Genomic DNA, 14965 nt, shown 5'->3' with positions numbered 1-14965 from the left:
CAATGAAATAGCTCTTTTTACCACAAGTTACCCCTTTTGTTGAAAGTGGTCTATAATTTCTGTATAAAACCCCAAAGGTTTTTTTAGAATATCCAAATGTGGTTAGGGGAAGAAAACTAAATCTTATCGCAAATGATCTTAAGAGTAAGCTGCTATAAAATTTAAGATGAATGACGTTCACTAACACTTCAGTTAGTTTCTGAAACTATTCTTACCACTTGAGATGTCAAAGATCAACTTACCTGTACAATTCAACAGCTTGAGGATTCTTTGCAGGTGGCTTCCATGCTACATGGGCAGATGAGGAGCTATCGCTTATGATGCTCAAGTTCTGTGGAGGTCCAGGTAACATACCTGACAAATAGGAAATTTACTTATAAGTAAATCTGTAATGGAAGTATGTTTCAGCTGCACATTCATTTTTTTCATTTTCATCTTCACTTAAAACCTTCATCATAAAAATGCAGAAAATTACTCCATGACAATTATATATTAAATACTGTTGGTATGTTCCTCACCATCTAATACTGCATGTAATGAGAATTACAAAGATGTAAATCATATACACTGTGTTAGCATTAATTCTGTATCTGATATCTAAACATGTTAATTCATCCCTGCAGATCATCCAGTGAATAAGACCTTTTGCAGTGCACAAGTCTATTTAAAACCTAAATATTTCCATTCCACGCTCTGGGAACAAAACCCTTCTAAAATGTTAGAATCAAATCACAAAAATGTGGTTTACAACAACTGTCACTAAAAGTGTTCAAGTTGACACAAAATTAGCTGGGCAACATGCCCTGAGAAACCGTCCTTTCATTATTTTTTCTTTTATTTCTTTTCTCAAAATTAAATGAACAGCTTTATCAAAATGAATCACTACTAGAAACCAAGTAATGCACTCAATAAAAATTAATACACAAAGACGTTCCATTATCAAACTTACCTCACCCAATTTGAAAAAAATATAAATACCTGGTACTACAGTAAAATTCTCACGATAGTGAATATTTCAAATATATCAGCCTGAGAGAATGGTGCTACAAGACTATTAGCCTAGATTCAGCTTCAATAAAATGTTTCGAGGGAAGAAGACGCCATGTCTCACAAATTAATCAAGGGAATACAACCTCACATATTAAGAAATGATTATTCAAGGTTACATATAATCCTTCTTACCTTTCCCTTCGTTGAAACAGGCAAATATTGGCGGAGCCCACTGGAGCACACACAGGTTCTGCCGTGGAACAGGCTCCCCTCGACACCAGTCTAGGCAGTGTACAGGCACACCTTTCTGACTGCAACAACTTCTGTGATCTGAGCCATCTAGAATGGTGAGAAATAAAGTTTGTGACTTCTCAGTAGGAAAACATCGGTTTATTTGTTCTTATAAATGAAATAATTGTATCACCAGATTAATCAACAATTCTGAAAGACTTGTCTAATAAGGCGCAGTTGACCCAACAATTCACCCATTTTTTCTTGCTATATTCTTTCCATTTGAGTTCATATTCGGTGAGAAGTATCATAGACTGCAACACATTTCACTGAAGGATGAATTACAATACACTGTTTCAACCTGTTCTTTTAAATCATGTGAAATGGGCTCTTACTACTACAGTTATCAACAAACCTTTGTTACTCTCTTTCTGCGGAACTCAACTCTCTGGCAAAATGACCACAGGAAGAAGAGTAATGAATCTCAATCAAAACCACTGAATACTCGACTGGGTGGTGGTAAATTTTAACCAGCAAATTCGTATAAATAGCACTACATCAAAACAACAGCATAAGTCAGCAACCTTTAACACCACTGTTACTACACCACAGGAAGTAATGAAGCGTAAATTAAAGTGTACAAAACCTGGTTATGTGTGCGTTGTCAGTTTACATGCACAAATTCAGCACTTGTAATTATCGTCATTTGTAGACCTTACCTGCAGCGCACTTCATTAACTTGCTGAACTCAGGAATGCATTCCTCTCTGTTCATGACACGCTCGAAGTTCAGTTCATCGAAAGCGCAGGCGTCCGCGCATGCGTCGGAAACATTGTTCACTCTGCAGCAATCTGTTACATCCATCTCGAGCTTGATGGGAGTTTTCAGTGTCACCTGAAATGTAGTGAAGGAATCCTCAAATATAAGTTGAAAGTTACAAACGGCAACCGGAATATGGAGCAACAGAAAATGTGAGGGGAACGGGGCTAATGTGGGGTAACTGAAGTAAAACTTGTTATTTTATATACATATATAATTTATATATAACATAGCCCCTTTAAAAATAAAATATCAAACTTAATAAAATACGAAAATTGTACACATCCAGTCAAACAGGCTGGACATAACGCAAGAAAATCAAAGCGCTGTAATCACAGATAACAAGTAACAATTATCCCTAAGTGCAATACGGGGATTAAATGAAAAAAAGAGAAGAAGCGACTGCTCTGAAGTGAACAATCTTTGTTTCCTCTTCCGTTACCCTCCGGATAACTTACCTTTGTGACGCGTGTAAATGTTCCAAAGGCATTTCTGGCGAAGCAGTAGTACAGGCCAGTCTCGTTCTCACCAACAGTCTTAATGGACAGCTTCATGCTGTAGATTCCCCTGCCCTGTAGTAGAGAGAAAAAACGAGATGTTTGACTAGGAGGAACGAGAACTCGGATGTCTGAAGTGCAGAGGCACAACGGTCTACAAGGAGTAAGACAGAATGACCAACATTCAGCTACATCAAGCCACCTGAACTGACCCTGAAAAAGATTCTTCAGAAAAACCTCGCAGGTAAGGCAACTTTGGCAGAACTCTTCAAAGTTCCGACACTCCACTCATTATTCTTCTTGACTATAAGTTGGCAAGTTCAGGAAATTATATACTTATGTTTCAGGAAAAATCCAAACCTTAAATATTAAGAGAACCAGAAAGTCAACAGCGCAATAAAGCAGAATTACAAACTTCAAATAAAATATTGACTTCGGATACAAATCACAAAGATTTCATAAGGTTTGAAGGCTTAAGGTTAATAGCACAGATTTGAGATCTGAATGAAGAAGTAAGTGTATTAATTCCCCTTGAAAATAAAAGATCTAGAAACCAACTTGTGTACTTTCCCAAGCACCCCCCCCTCCCCAACCAACAATGTAGACGTGGCTTTAATAATCTCCTTCCCTTAGGACATGGAACAAACAGATAAAAGAAATCACAGACCTTGGCACAAAGAAAATGTACTAGAGTACAAACTGCGTTTACTCAGGATTGTGAGTTGAACAGAAAGCCAGAGTTGTTTAGCGCTCTCTACAATATCAAATAAATGACAGGGTTTGGGCAGCAGCTTAAAAGAAGTTAACAGTTCAAAGACATAAGAAGCCTTTCAGATAACATTCATTTGGAAATCTGAGTTCGTTGGAAACTCAAGATCAAGCGAGGTCACCCCTAGAGGCACATTGATATAACTAGTAGAGAACATGTTAAAACTGGCACTGCAAAACTCTTCAGAAATTAACAATTTTTTAAGATAATAGCTTTAGAGAAACACTCCCCTAAAATGTACAGTATTTATTATCGTTTCATCTCGATTTACTGTCAAATCATTATCAGAACAATGTCTTATGTTATATGTAAACAATAATATTCATCATTATCAACATCATCACCACCACCACTACGCAGAATATATTTTAAATTGGATAATGTAAAAGTGGCGATCTCAACTCGAATTTTTTATACAGAATGTATTCGCTATTACATCAACAATAGAAAGTGAAGTTATATAAAATATATTGAACGTCAGGGCAAGAATGCTTGACCCATTACAAAGCATAACTATGACACTGCCTAAACTGGCAGATAACATTTGCATTGTAAATTTATGTAACCAAAATCGTCCCGTATTATATAACCAACGAAGAGTGCATAAAAGAGAATCCCAAAACATACATGATATTAAAATAGACACGATATATAAAATTACAATATTATAACGTGTCAAGATATATACAGTCACAATGCATTAAGATTAAGTCCCATTAATGTCTAAAGGGTACTAGGTAGCAGACCTCAGCATAAGACATAACATTAAGACATTATTTATGCAAATAAAATTTAAAACAATTTTAGAAATGGACACAATGTTACATTTAGACCTGTCTGAAATAATAAATACATTTCACTGCCTCCTAAGGTCACTGGAAATAAATGAGCTTATAATTACTTTGCTGTTTTAGATTAAGCCTGCCGTGTGCTTGCACGGGCTCTTGCTCCTAGAGCAGCCCGTCAAACAGGGTTACAATTTTATGGTCATCTGGGCACATATATAAATAAGTAAAAAGTACGCAGAAGTTTCTTTGGTGCAATCGAGTTTTCTGTACAGCGTATAATCAAAGCCACCGAAAACAGAACTATCTTTTGGTGGTCTCGGTATAATTCTGTATGAGCCGTGGCCCATGAAACTTTAACCACGGCCTGGTGGTGGCCTGTCCTATATCGTTGCCAGACGCACGATCATGGCTAACTTTAACCTTAAATAAAAAAAAAACTAGTGAGCCTGGAGGGCTGCAATTTGGTATGTTTGATGACAGGACGGTGGATGATCAACATACCAATTTGCAGCCCTCTAGCCTCAGTAGTTTTTAAGATCTGAGGGCGGACGGAATAAGTGCGGACGGACAGACAAAGCCGGAACAATAGCTTTCTTTTACAGAACACTGAAACTGGGCAACAGCAATATTTACCGATGAACGTTCATTCAACCTTTTTCCCCGAGTTGAAAGTCGACGTCTTCAATTTCCTTGAACCTGGCTGGCATCGTTGTCCAGCTCTCGGCGCATACAGCGCATGTGTTGGAAAATGCCACTTGTGAAATCTATCTACTCTCTCAGGCCAAACAGTTAGGCAACTTTTCCAGCATATTAAAACTTTAAAAAAGTTCAAACCCTGAAGTTCCCGGATTTCATCAGACTCCTCCTCCTCCTCCTGCCAAATTTCCCTCTGTAGATGTCTCCAGAACAACAGTGGATGTTTATTTCAAGTGTAAAAGAAACAGACGTTTTCTCACTGAATGATTAAAGGAATGTTGGTTTGGATTCGCCAATACATATATTACTTGAAATACCTTTGACGCCCACAAACATTCACCGGACATTAAAGTTTCGGTCTTATTGGTCCAAATTAAGTGCACAAACACTTCGAGAAAGTACAAATATGTTGAACTTTTCAATTACTGCAAGTGCAATTTCTCGGATGTGTAAGGCCTCCTTTACTCATACTGATATGAACATTTACAGAACTGCACTCCATTAAAAATAAATCAGTTAAGTTGTAATTGCAAGGTAGGTCAGTGGGACCTGGAAGGTCGGAGACTGAGATCCTTGCCCCATCCCATGGTCAGGTAGGACTCGGTGTCCTTAAATAAGATAGGTTAGGATATATCTCCGTAGGTACTACAAGCACCCTTTTGGGATGTAGGGGTTAGAGGTGGTGGTCTGTGGGGGAGGGAAGGGGGGAAGTAACTTCCCCTTCCCCCAGTAAGGGGGTATCCAGGTAAGTACCACTGCCACACTTTTAGCACAAAACATGCAAGCCTTACGTATATTAACTCAATGGAAATATACATCAACTCAAAGGGAATGGAGTACCATTTACCGATTTTAATTCACTCCTCAGGTCAACAGTGTGTTTTCCAGATGAATTAGCAGCTCATTAAATTTAGCACATAGGGATGTCGTCTATTCAGACAAAACATGCAAGCCTTACGTATATTAACTCAATGAAATATACATCAACTCAAATGGAATGGAATACAGTATACTTACCGATTTTCATATTCACTCCTAAGGTTAACAGTGTGCTTTTTCCAGATGAATTAGCAGGTCATTAAATTTAGAACATAGGGATGTCGTCTATTCAGACAAAATGGTTTTGGGTAAAGGAAGAAGTTCGTCAACTCTATTCTTCCAAGTGGAGCTTCTTACCCACTTAAACATGGCTAATCCCCCATCATCTTTGACAACTTTCAAACAGCAAACTACATGCAATTAAAACTCGTATAAAAGTCACTGGCACGTGAATGTTTCACCGAAAATATCTATCTATTTATACATCAGTCAATATGCTTTTAAACATCATAGGAAATGTCGCCATTGTCATGAAAACACTAGAGTTATCTCCCTAACATATGGTCGTCTTCTGAGGTGAAACCACAGACAAAATAATATTGGTTGGTAATTCTACAGTAACTTAATTTCTCACTATTTTTTCCCAGGTATCTGTTTTTCAACTAACTTTCCCTGTCAAAAGGTCCGAGAACCATGTGATTTTGTATCGCCCTGAAACTTACATCCATTTATTTCTCTTGAGGATGACACTCACTTTTCATATTCCCTCACTTTCTTACCCGTTTGTCTTCCTTTGATATTAAGTTCTTGAACTAAAACACATTCTCTTATTGTCTTTGCTTTCAAAACCTTTCACATACATTTCTCCTTGTTTTCAGTATAAAACACCCTATTCATTTTTCATATTCATCCAAATTCTTCATTCCATCTTCCTTGATGTGATTAGGTTATTTCACTGTTTCACTTTTACTTACAACATTCGTTCTAAATGAAATGAAAAAAATATGAACCAATCTGATAGACGAAAGAACTTTCCTTTCCCGTTATTGAAAGCAATCATGTCACACGATCTTTTTTCTGCCTTGGACAAAACTTCGTTCATTTTTGTGATGCTGAATAACACAGTCTATTTCCACCAGACTTACAAAGGCACTTGATAGCATTATATTGGCACGTATCTCGTCTCTGCTTTGTCAAACTATTAAGCACATATTATTGACGTTTTTCTTGTCTGAAGTTTCTCTCCATCGTTTACTGTTTCCTCGTGTCTTCCATTATTCACGAAAGTTGTTGACTTCTAATTCGTCCAGTTAGTACATTTAGTAATAAAACTGGGTTCAAGAACGTCATCAAACTAGTCAATTATAAACATACAATGGATATTCAAGCATAAATCATCAAAGCTTGACAATCAAAGAATTAAATTTAACTTTATGGTGCGAAATCTCAAAACTTAACTTATAATCCTTCAGAGTCGCCCCACTTAACATAACGTTTACAACAACATGAAGTAGATGGCGCTGCTGACAAAGTAAACAGTGCCGCTCAAACTACTGACCACTATCTGAAGTAACAAATTCGTAAACAGAAGTGTGATGTCAAGTGAGTGGTTTTTCAATTTGGTAACTGAAAGAAGAGCTGGCTATGCTATCATTACTCTTGCTACTGTTTAAAGGCGTGGATACCTGTATGGCAGTATTAAACTGACACACACACACGCACACATACACACCTATTATACCTTAATGTCTTTTACACTGTTTTAAACCTTAATAACATTGGGCGTTGAATGGTCCTCACCGGCCCAAGCACCGGGCCATAAATACAAAATTTCATAGATTCACTCATTTCCAATAGCCCTTTAAAGTTCATTCATTCATTCTTTAAAACCTTTTCAAACCTACTAACCCCATACTCCGCCCTATCAAAATAAGAAGAAGAAGAAGAAGAAGAAGAAGAAGGAGCGGTAAAAGTGGGAATAAACCACAAAGTAATCGATAGCCTTTATCCTCAACATATCCTTATCCTTATTTATTCTTGGAGGGCCTCCAATCGACCCCTGATAGTCTGTTCTTGCTTCTAGTTTTTTTTTTTTTTCCCTACGGCACTTTTTTTTTTTTAACTGCTCTACATTCTGAAGTTATCATTCATCTCCAATAATTTTCGGCCTGCAGTCTTTTCAATGACAGAGTTTCTCTAACTTCAAGTTCTCCCACAGTGTTCCAACGCTATCGACTGTATTCTTGCTAAACATTTTAACATAACAGAAAAATTAGGACACAATCAGTAAGACAAGTTCTTCCACAATGATCAGACACTATCCATTGTATTTTCAGATAAACGTTTTAACGTAACAGAAAAATTAGGACACAATCAGTAAGACAAGTTCTTCCACAATGATCAGACACTACCGATTGTATTTTTAGCTAAACGTTTTAGCGTAACAGAAAAATTAGGATACAATCAACAAGACAAGGTCTTCCACAATGATCAGACACTACCGATTGTATTTTTAGTTAAATGTTCTAACGTAACAGAAAATTTCAGGACACAATCATTACAAGGTCTTCAGTACAGACGATTGGGCCTTTACGATACAATCAGTAAGACAAGTTCTCCACAATGATCAGACACTACCGATTGTACTTTCAGCTAAACGTTTTAACGTAACAGAAAAATCAGGATACAATCAGTGAGACAAGGTCTTCCACAATGATCAGACACTACCGATTATATTTTCAGCGAACCGTTTTCACGTAACAGAAAAATCAGGATACAATCAGTAAGACAAGGTCTTCCACCATGATCATACACTACCGACTATATTTTCAGCTAAACGTTTTCACGCAACAGAAAAATCATGACACGATCTGTGAGAAGAATGAGAAGTGAAGTATTTCTACTCACCGACATGATCTCCGAAGGATGGTGAATGACGTAATTGCCCCCGTGAATGACAGGAACTCTGCCGTCAGGGTCCCTCCACCAAACCAACGATGGCTCGGGCCAGGCGTCCACTTTGCACTCGATGGTCACCGAGTCGTCTTGAGTCACTCGTACCACGGGATCCGAGGCGATGATTGGACGACCTGTGGCAGAATGAAAACACCGGGTCATTCAGGAACAGGTTACGGGGTTTATTCAAGAATACGTTATGTGTAGGTTTTCCTATTTTCATAATATGAATGTAATCGTCAATGTACCATTTAATATGGAGAGGCTCAATGTACCATTTAATATGGAGAGGCTCAATGTACCATTTAATATGGAGAGGCGTAGCTTTCCTCGTGTTTAAAGGGACTTTTTCAATAATAATAATAATAATAATAATAATACAAATAATAATAATAATAATAATAATAATAATAGCACGAGTCTTGAAATGGTGAAACAAATCCATAGTACGATTCCCCATTTCAAAACGGCATCGAACATTCCCCGAAAGCTCCCTTTGATATTTATTTTTAAATGTACGTAACCATACATAACTGTGGATTTGTTTCTCAAATTTAATAATAATAATAATAATAATAATAATAATAATAATAATAATAATAATAATAATAATAATAATAATAATAAGAATAAGGGAAGAGGACTTCTCTGAGAGCAGTAGCGTTGAAAATAATGGCTATTTCTGCGTCATTTAATTTGTATAGAGTCTTCTCCATTCGTCTCACAATCATCTTTTCATTAGCGTGTAACTGGTATATCAAGAAGACTGCAAGACGAATAGAGAAGACTCTACACAAGTTAAATGCCGTAGAAATAGCAACTATTTTAATAATAATAATAATAATAATAATAATAATAATAATAATAATAATAATAATAATAATCCCTGTGTTTTTTGGGGCAGGATGCCACTAACGCTGAGAAAGTTTTCGGCACAAAGTTCCTCCTCACTTCAGCAATTACGACATGAATATAATAATGACTACTCTGTATTCTCTGAAGCCACATCTCTTGTTAAGGGAAATAACTCGAAGTAAAGAAAAAAAAATGACTACTTACGAGATATTCTTATTGTCTTGGATGCTTGCATGGGCGTCCCGTAGCCGTTGTCGGCGTAACAAGATATGTCTGTCATGTTGCGCGTTACGTTAGGCACGACGGTTACCATATGTCTCGTAACATTCTGAAAGTAAAGGGGGATTTCGATTAGTTTTATGCATATATATATATATATATATATATATATATATATATATATATATATATATATATATATATATATATATATATATATATATATATATATATATGTATGTATGTATGTATAGATATATTATATACATATACATATATATATTTATACATACATACATTGGCTATGAAACATAACCATGACAATTAATATTTAATTAAAGTATTGAAAGGTCTCATAGAGCTTAACTGTAATTTAAATTTAAATAAAAAAAAAACTCATATCACGAATTATATGAAGGAAGATATTTAAGAAGTAACTACAGTATATCATCTTGGCCTTTTTGAAACAAATGAAGAAAGTCAAATTATAATCCTTTTCACAAATCAAGTTAACAACAAGTGGATTGCGGTTCAGGCCATTTTTCGCTCCCATTAACTTTGGTCCGAAAAAATGTGTCAATGGCGAATTCACTATGACAGGAATATATCTCTTAATACCCAGTTCGTGAGGAACCAGTCTAACGAAACAATAAATAGACACAAACGTAATATTCAAACAAGTAAAAAATGCGGCGAAGTTTCTTCGGCACAATCGAGTTTTCTGTACATCGTATTATCAAGGCCACCGAAAATAGATCTATCTTTCGGTGGTCTCGGTATGATGCTGTGTGAGCCGCGGCCGATCGGCCCGGTGGTGGCCTATCCTATATCGTTGCCAGAAGCATGACTATGGCTAACTTTAACCTTAAATAAAATAAAAACCACTGAAGCTACAGGGCTGTAATTTGGTATGTTCAATGATTGAACGGTGGATGATCAAGATACCAATTTGCAGCCCTCTAGCCTCAGCAGCTTTTAAGATCTGAGGGCTGACAGAATAAAGTGCACAATAGTTTTCTTTTACAGAAAACTAAAAAGGCTTGCTACTCACCTGATTTACCAGCAGACCGGAAATGTAGAGAGAGACTGTTGGGGGAGGAGATCCCATGGCGATGCAAAGGACTGTCATGTTCCCTCCTTCGACAATCAGGTTGATTGGATGGATTGTGGGTTTCTGAAGGCAGCAATAATAATAATAATAATAATAATAATAATAATAATAATAATAATAATAATAATAATAATAATAATAATAATAAACCTGAATGCTCTGTGACATTGGTAAATATTTTGATAAACATCAGTAAATATACCTTGAATATATTCAACCAGTCACAATCACTGCTATCAACAGTAAATATATCTTGAATATATTCAGTCACAATCACTGCTGTTTTATGAAACATCAGTAAATTATCCTGAATAACAGATCCTGGAAAAGAGAGAGAGAGAGAGAGAGAGAGAGAGAGAGAGAGAGAGAGAGAGAGAGAGATAAATGCTCAGTCACAATCATTGCCAATGTTCTGAGAAACAACAGTAAATATATCCTAAATAACAGACCCTGGAAAATTTTCACAGTAGAGAGAGAGAGAGAGAGAGAGAGAGAGAGAGAGAGAGAGAGAGAGAGAAATGCTTGGTCACAATCGTTGCTAATGTTTTGAGAAACATCAGTAAATATATCCTGAACAAAAGACCCTGGAAAATTATCGCAGTAGAGAGAGAGAGAGAGAGAGAGAGAGAGAGAGAGAGAGAGAGAGAGAGAGAGAGAGAGAGAGAGTCATAAGACCTGAACAATCATCACCTCCACAAAAGCGGGGTAGGCCGGATCCGTCCAAGCGAGAAGCGTTTCGAAGGGCGACTCTCCCCCATGTCGTTAATGGCCGTCACGAAGATCACGTACTGGGTGTTCGGAGTCAGATTTTCCAGACGCAGAGCCGTCGGGCCGATGATATGTTCGTTGTATTTGCCAGGGGCCTCGTCGGAACTGACAGCTTGGTAATGGATTTTGTACCTAGGTGGGAAAGGAATCGATTCTCTTAATCTCTTAATCATGGGAAGAAACTTTAGTCGCTAGGTATCGTAAATATGATAGTGTTTCGACTAGAATATATGATTACCTTCCAACTAGGATAAATTGAAAAACTAATCTACATAAAAAGATACCGAATACTGCAGACATCCTGCACCAAATAAGGATTATTCACTCTCATTTACTTAAACTTTTCACTAAATGTTAGGTATAAAATGAAGATGTTTCTGAAAGCAGTAACCAACCATATTGGTCAAAGCAGATACGAAACATGAGAATCCGTGAATGCAATTCAACTGAGCCAAGACTTAAACACGGCATCCTTACTATTTAGTAAATTATGTTAAGAACACCCACGAAATATGAAAAATTAAAAACAGACTCTCAAAAGGAAATTAAAAGACACATATTCAAAACCAGTTATGAGACGTATGATCTAGTTATCCAAGGAAACGGATATCCGACATAGAACGGGCTCATCTGATGGTCCGAACGAGGCCCATACACTTTCCAACATGGAATATGTTCATACAATTTGAAAATTTATGGCCAGGCTGGAAGGACTGACAAATAGTTTGATATTCGTCCATACATATTCACACCAAAGTTATCTAACACATGCTGACATTTGATCATACACCAACTGCAGTCTGTGGCAGTGTATGATCAAACATGTTGGACGCACATGTTTGAAAGTGTGTGGCCCTCCTTGCGCCTTCGAATACAGTTCAGAAAGAAGCCGAGTCTTTCATTTACTCACTTGAACCTGTCAGTAGGCAGAGCCAGGATAGGAGGCTGCCAGCCGACGGTGAGTGTAGTAGCGGTCTTCGCTTCCAGAACGACGCTGTGTGGCGGAGACGAGACTCCAGCTATGGAAGTGCCGTTGGTCGATTCCGAAGTGACGTTGACCGTGATTACCGAAGACGGGAGAGACATTCCTTCCTCATTAATGGCCACGACGAAGAAGTTGTACAGAGACCCCTTCTTCAGGTCTTTGACCTCTGCCACTGTGTCTGTTAGGTTCAGTGTCTGGTGAAGAGGGTAATGAAAGGTTAATTTAGTGCATGAGTAGAATAAGGATTGGAATAACCTAAGCTAGCTGAATCATTAAGCCATTTTTGATAGTGTCAATTTTTCGTTTCATCTGTACCTATGGAATATGTATTAGGAGATTGCTACAGTTGAAGTTACGTTACTATTTCAAGTTGCAATTTCAATGAAGTGATAAACTGAACTAAAAATAATGTTTATGAAAAATACTTCAGCACAAACAGAGGCCTTATTTAAATACAATGGTAATTCTAAGGGAAGAGCTCCGTACGGAGATGTAGCTTATTAATGAAATTTTTTGACTGAACAAGAGAGATAAGGGAGTATATAACGCAATGCAGTGAGACCACTTGAGAAATTTACCGAAATAACATGAGAAATTTATTGTCTTTTGTTCATGTTTTTATGCAGAAAAGCTCTGCAGGACGCCATGTTTACTAGCAGCCCCTCGGGGATTAACGTAAAAACAAACAAATGGTGCAAGTTTCTCACATTATTTCGGTAATTTTTTCATGATATTTCACCTTGACTGCATCATATACTGATACACCCTTTTCCATACTGTCAGTAAAAAAAATTCATAAATAAAAAAAATCTCAGCGTGGAGCTCTTCCACAGAGTTACCATCTTATTTAAACAAGAAATTACTACTTGAAATATTTAGAAATGCCAATAAGATTTTCAAACATTCAAACTCGAAAGACACTCACATTATTGAGGGCGAAAACAACATGCGACGCAGAGTGCTTATCGACGGACTGGTAGTGCAGCTGGTACATCGTGGCGTTGGGTCCCTCCTGAGGCTCTTGCCATACCAAGGTGACGGAATTATCGGTGACCTTGGTTGCGTGAAGGATGGTCACCGGGCCGGGGAGGACACCCACACCTGAAATCAATCGTAGGCAAATTTTTAAAATTCATTATAAATTAATGGTGAGTTTATTTTTTATGTAGTGGCCATTATTTTTACCTTGCTTAAACTTGAAACATTTCTGGAAAAGGCGCTTCAAGCTGCAAATCTCTTGTAATGTCGAACTGGAAGTGAATAAACCGAATTCAAGAGGTATTCCAGAAAATCACTTTGCATGGAAATGACTGACTTCCCTTTATCGATGAAGATGACCTTCACATCTTGAAGGAAAGAGAACAAACTCACCTTCCTCAAGGCACATCATGATGTTGCCAATGTAAGGCATGCAGACGGTAGGCGTAGCTCGGTCGGCCACGAAGGCACCAGAGCAGACGCTCATGCAGGCGGCCGGAACGCCCCTTCTCTTGCAGCAGGGGCGATGGTCCCGCCCTCCAACGGCGCACCGCAGCATCTTGGACAGCTCCGGGGTGCAGGTGGTGGCTAATTTGCGCACGTGGGACATACGTGCCCGGTAGTCGCAGAGGGGCATGCAGCCGGGGCTGACGTTGACCTGGGTACAGCAAGAGGAGATGTTGTAGGTCGTGTTCTCGAGGCGCTGCTCGTGGATGACGGTTGGGGTCTTGAAAATCACGCGCTCGGACGGGTCGCCTGGGCCGTGCTTGTTCAGGGCCTGCACGTACACTTCGTACTCCGTGCCGGGGCACAGGTTTTCCAAGACGTACGGTGGCTGCTCTGAGAATCCTATGGAGTATGTCACGTCGGAGATCCTGTGCATGGAGAAATGAATAGGAATGTACGTATAGCACTAAGTTATTCTCCTGAGAAGGAAAAGGTGAATCAATTGTAGTTTACAATTTTAAGGAAATACCCTATTTAAGCTGACTAACATATGGCTGAAACTGCCCAGCATGAATCGTAATTGCACTTAATTGCAGCCATTTGAATAAGAGCAGAAAAAAAAAATTTTGGGGGGGGTTAAGAATATTAAGTATCTTACCGGATCTCATTTGTCTGACGGGGGACGGAACGAATGAGAGGAAAATAAAGGGGAATTAACGGCATTAAGTCAGGGATTTAGGTTCTTGAGTTTCCTTCATTTACACAACTTGTAATACGAATTAGTTAATATCTCCCTTCCAATGACAATGATTGCAAAGTCTTCGCCTTTACTCAATAGCCTTTTCAAGTTTGAATATGCCATAGAGTATAGTAAAAGTTCATGTACTACGTTGGTTCATCTTATTTGTGACCATACACTCATATCTATATCTTACATGATGCTCTTATTCCAGAGATAGAAGTCATATATATATATATATATATATATATATATATATATATATATATATATATATATATATATATATATATATATAT

General features: G+C 37.8%; 1 protein-coding gene across 1 annotated transcript in view; it reads right to left on the bottom strand.

The window, feature by feature from the left end:
- Positions 1–14965, bottom strand: part of LOC136851942 (Ig-like and fibronectin type-III domain-containing protein 2) — a 485632-nt gene that overhangs the window by 11233 nt on the left and 459434 nt on the right. Inside the window, 12 exon segments of the mRNA XM_067126307.1 lie at positions 243–354; positions 1183–1329; positions 1941–2115; positions 2499–2612; positions 8517–8698; positions 9624–9747; positions 10690–10812; positions 11440–11489; positions 11492–11649; positions 12428–12696; positions 13428–13603; positions 13874–14355. Coding sequence (XP_066982408.1) covers positions 243–354; positions 1183–1329; positions 1941–2115; positions 2499–2612; positions 8517–8698; positions 9624–9747; positions 10690–10812; positions 11440–11489; positions 11492–11649; positions 12428–12696; positions 13428–13603; positions 13874–14355 — 2112 coding nt within the window.

This window comes from Macrobrachium rosenbergii, chromosome 24 (genome assembly GCF_040412425.1).
Source record: "Macrobrachium rosenbergii isolate ZJJX-2024 chromosome 24, ASM4041242v1, whole genome shotgun sequence".
NCBI classification, from domain to species: Eukaryota; Metazoa; Arthropoda; class Malacostraca; order Decapoda; family Palaemonidae; genus Macrobrachium; species Macrobrachium rosenbergii.
Note: the sequence above shows the minus strand (reverse complement) of the source record. Positions and strands in the feature narration are given on the sequence as shown.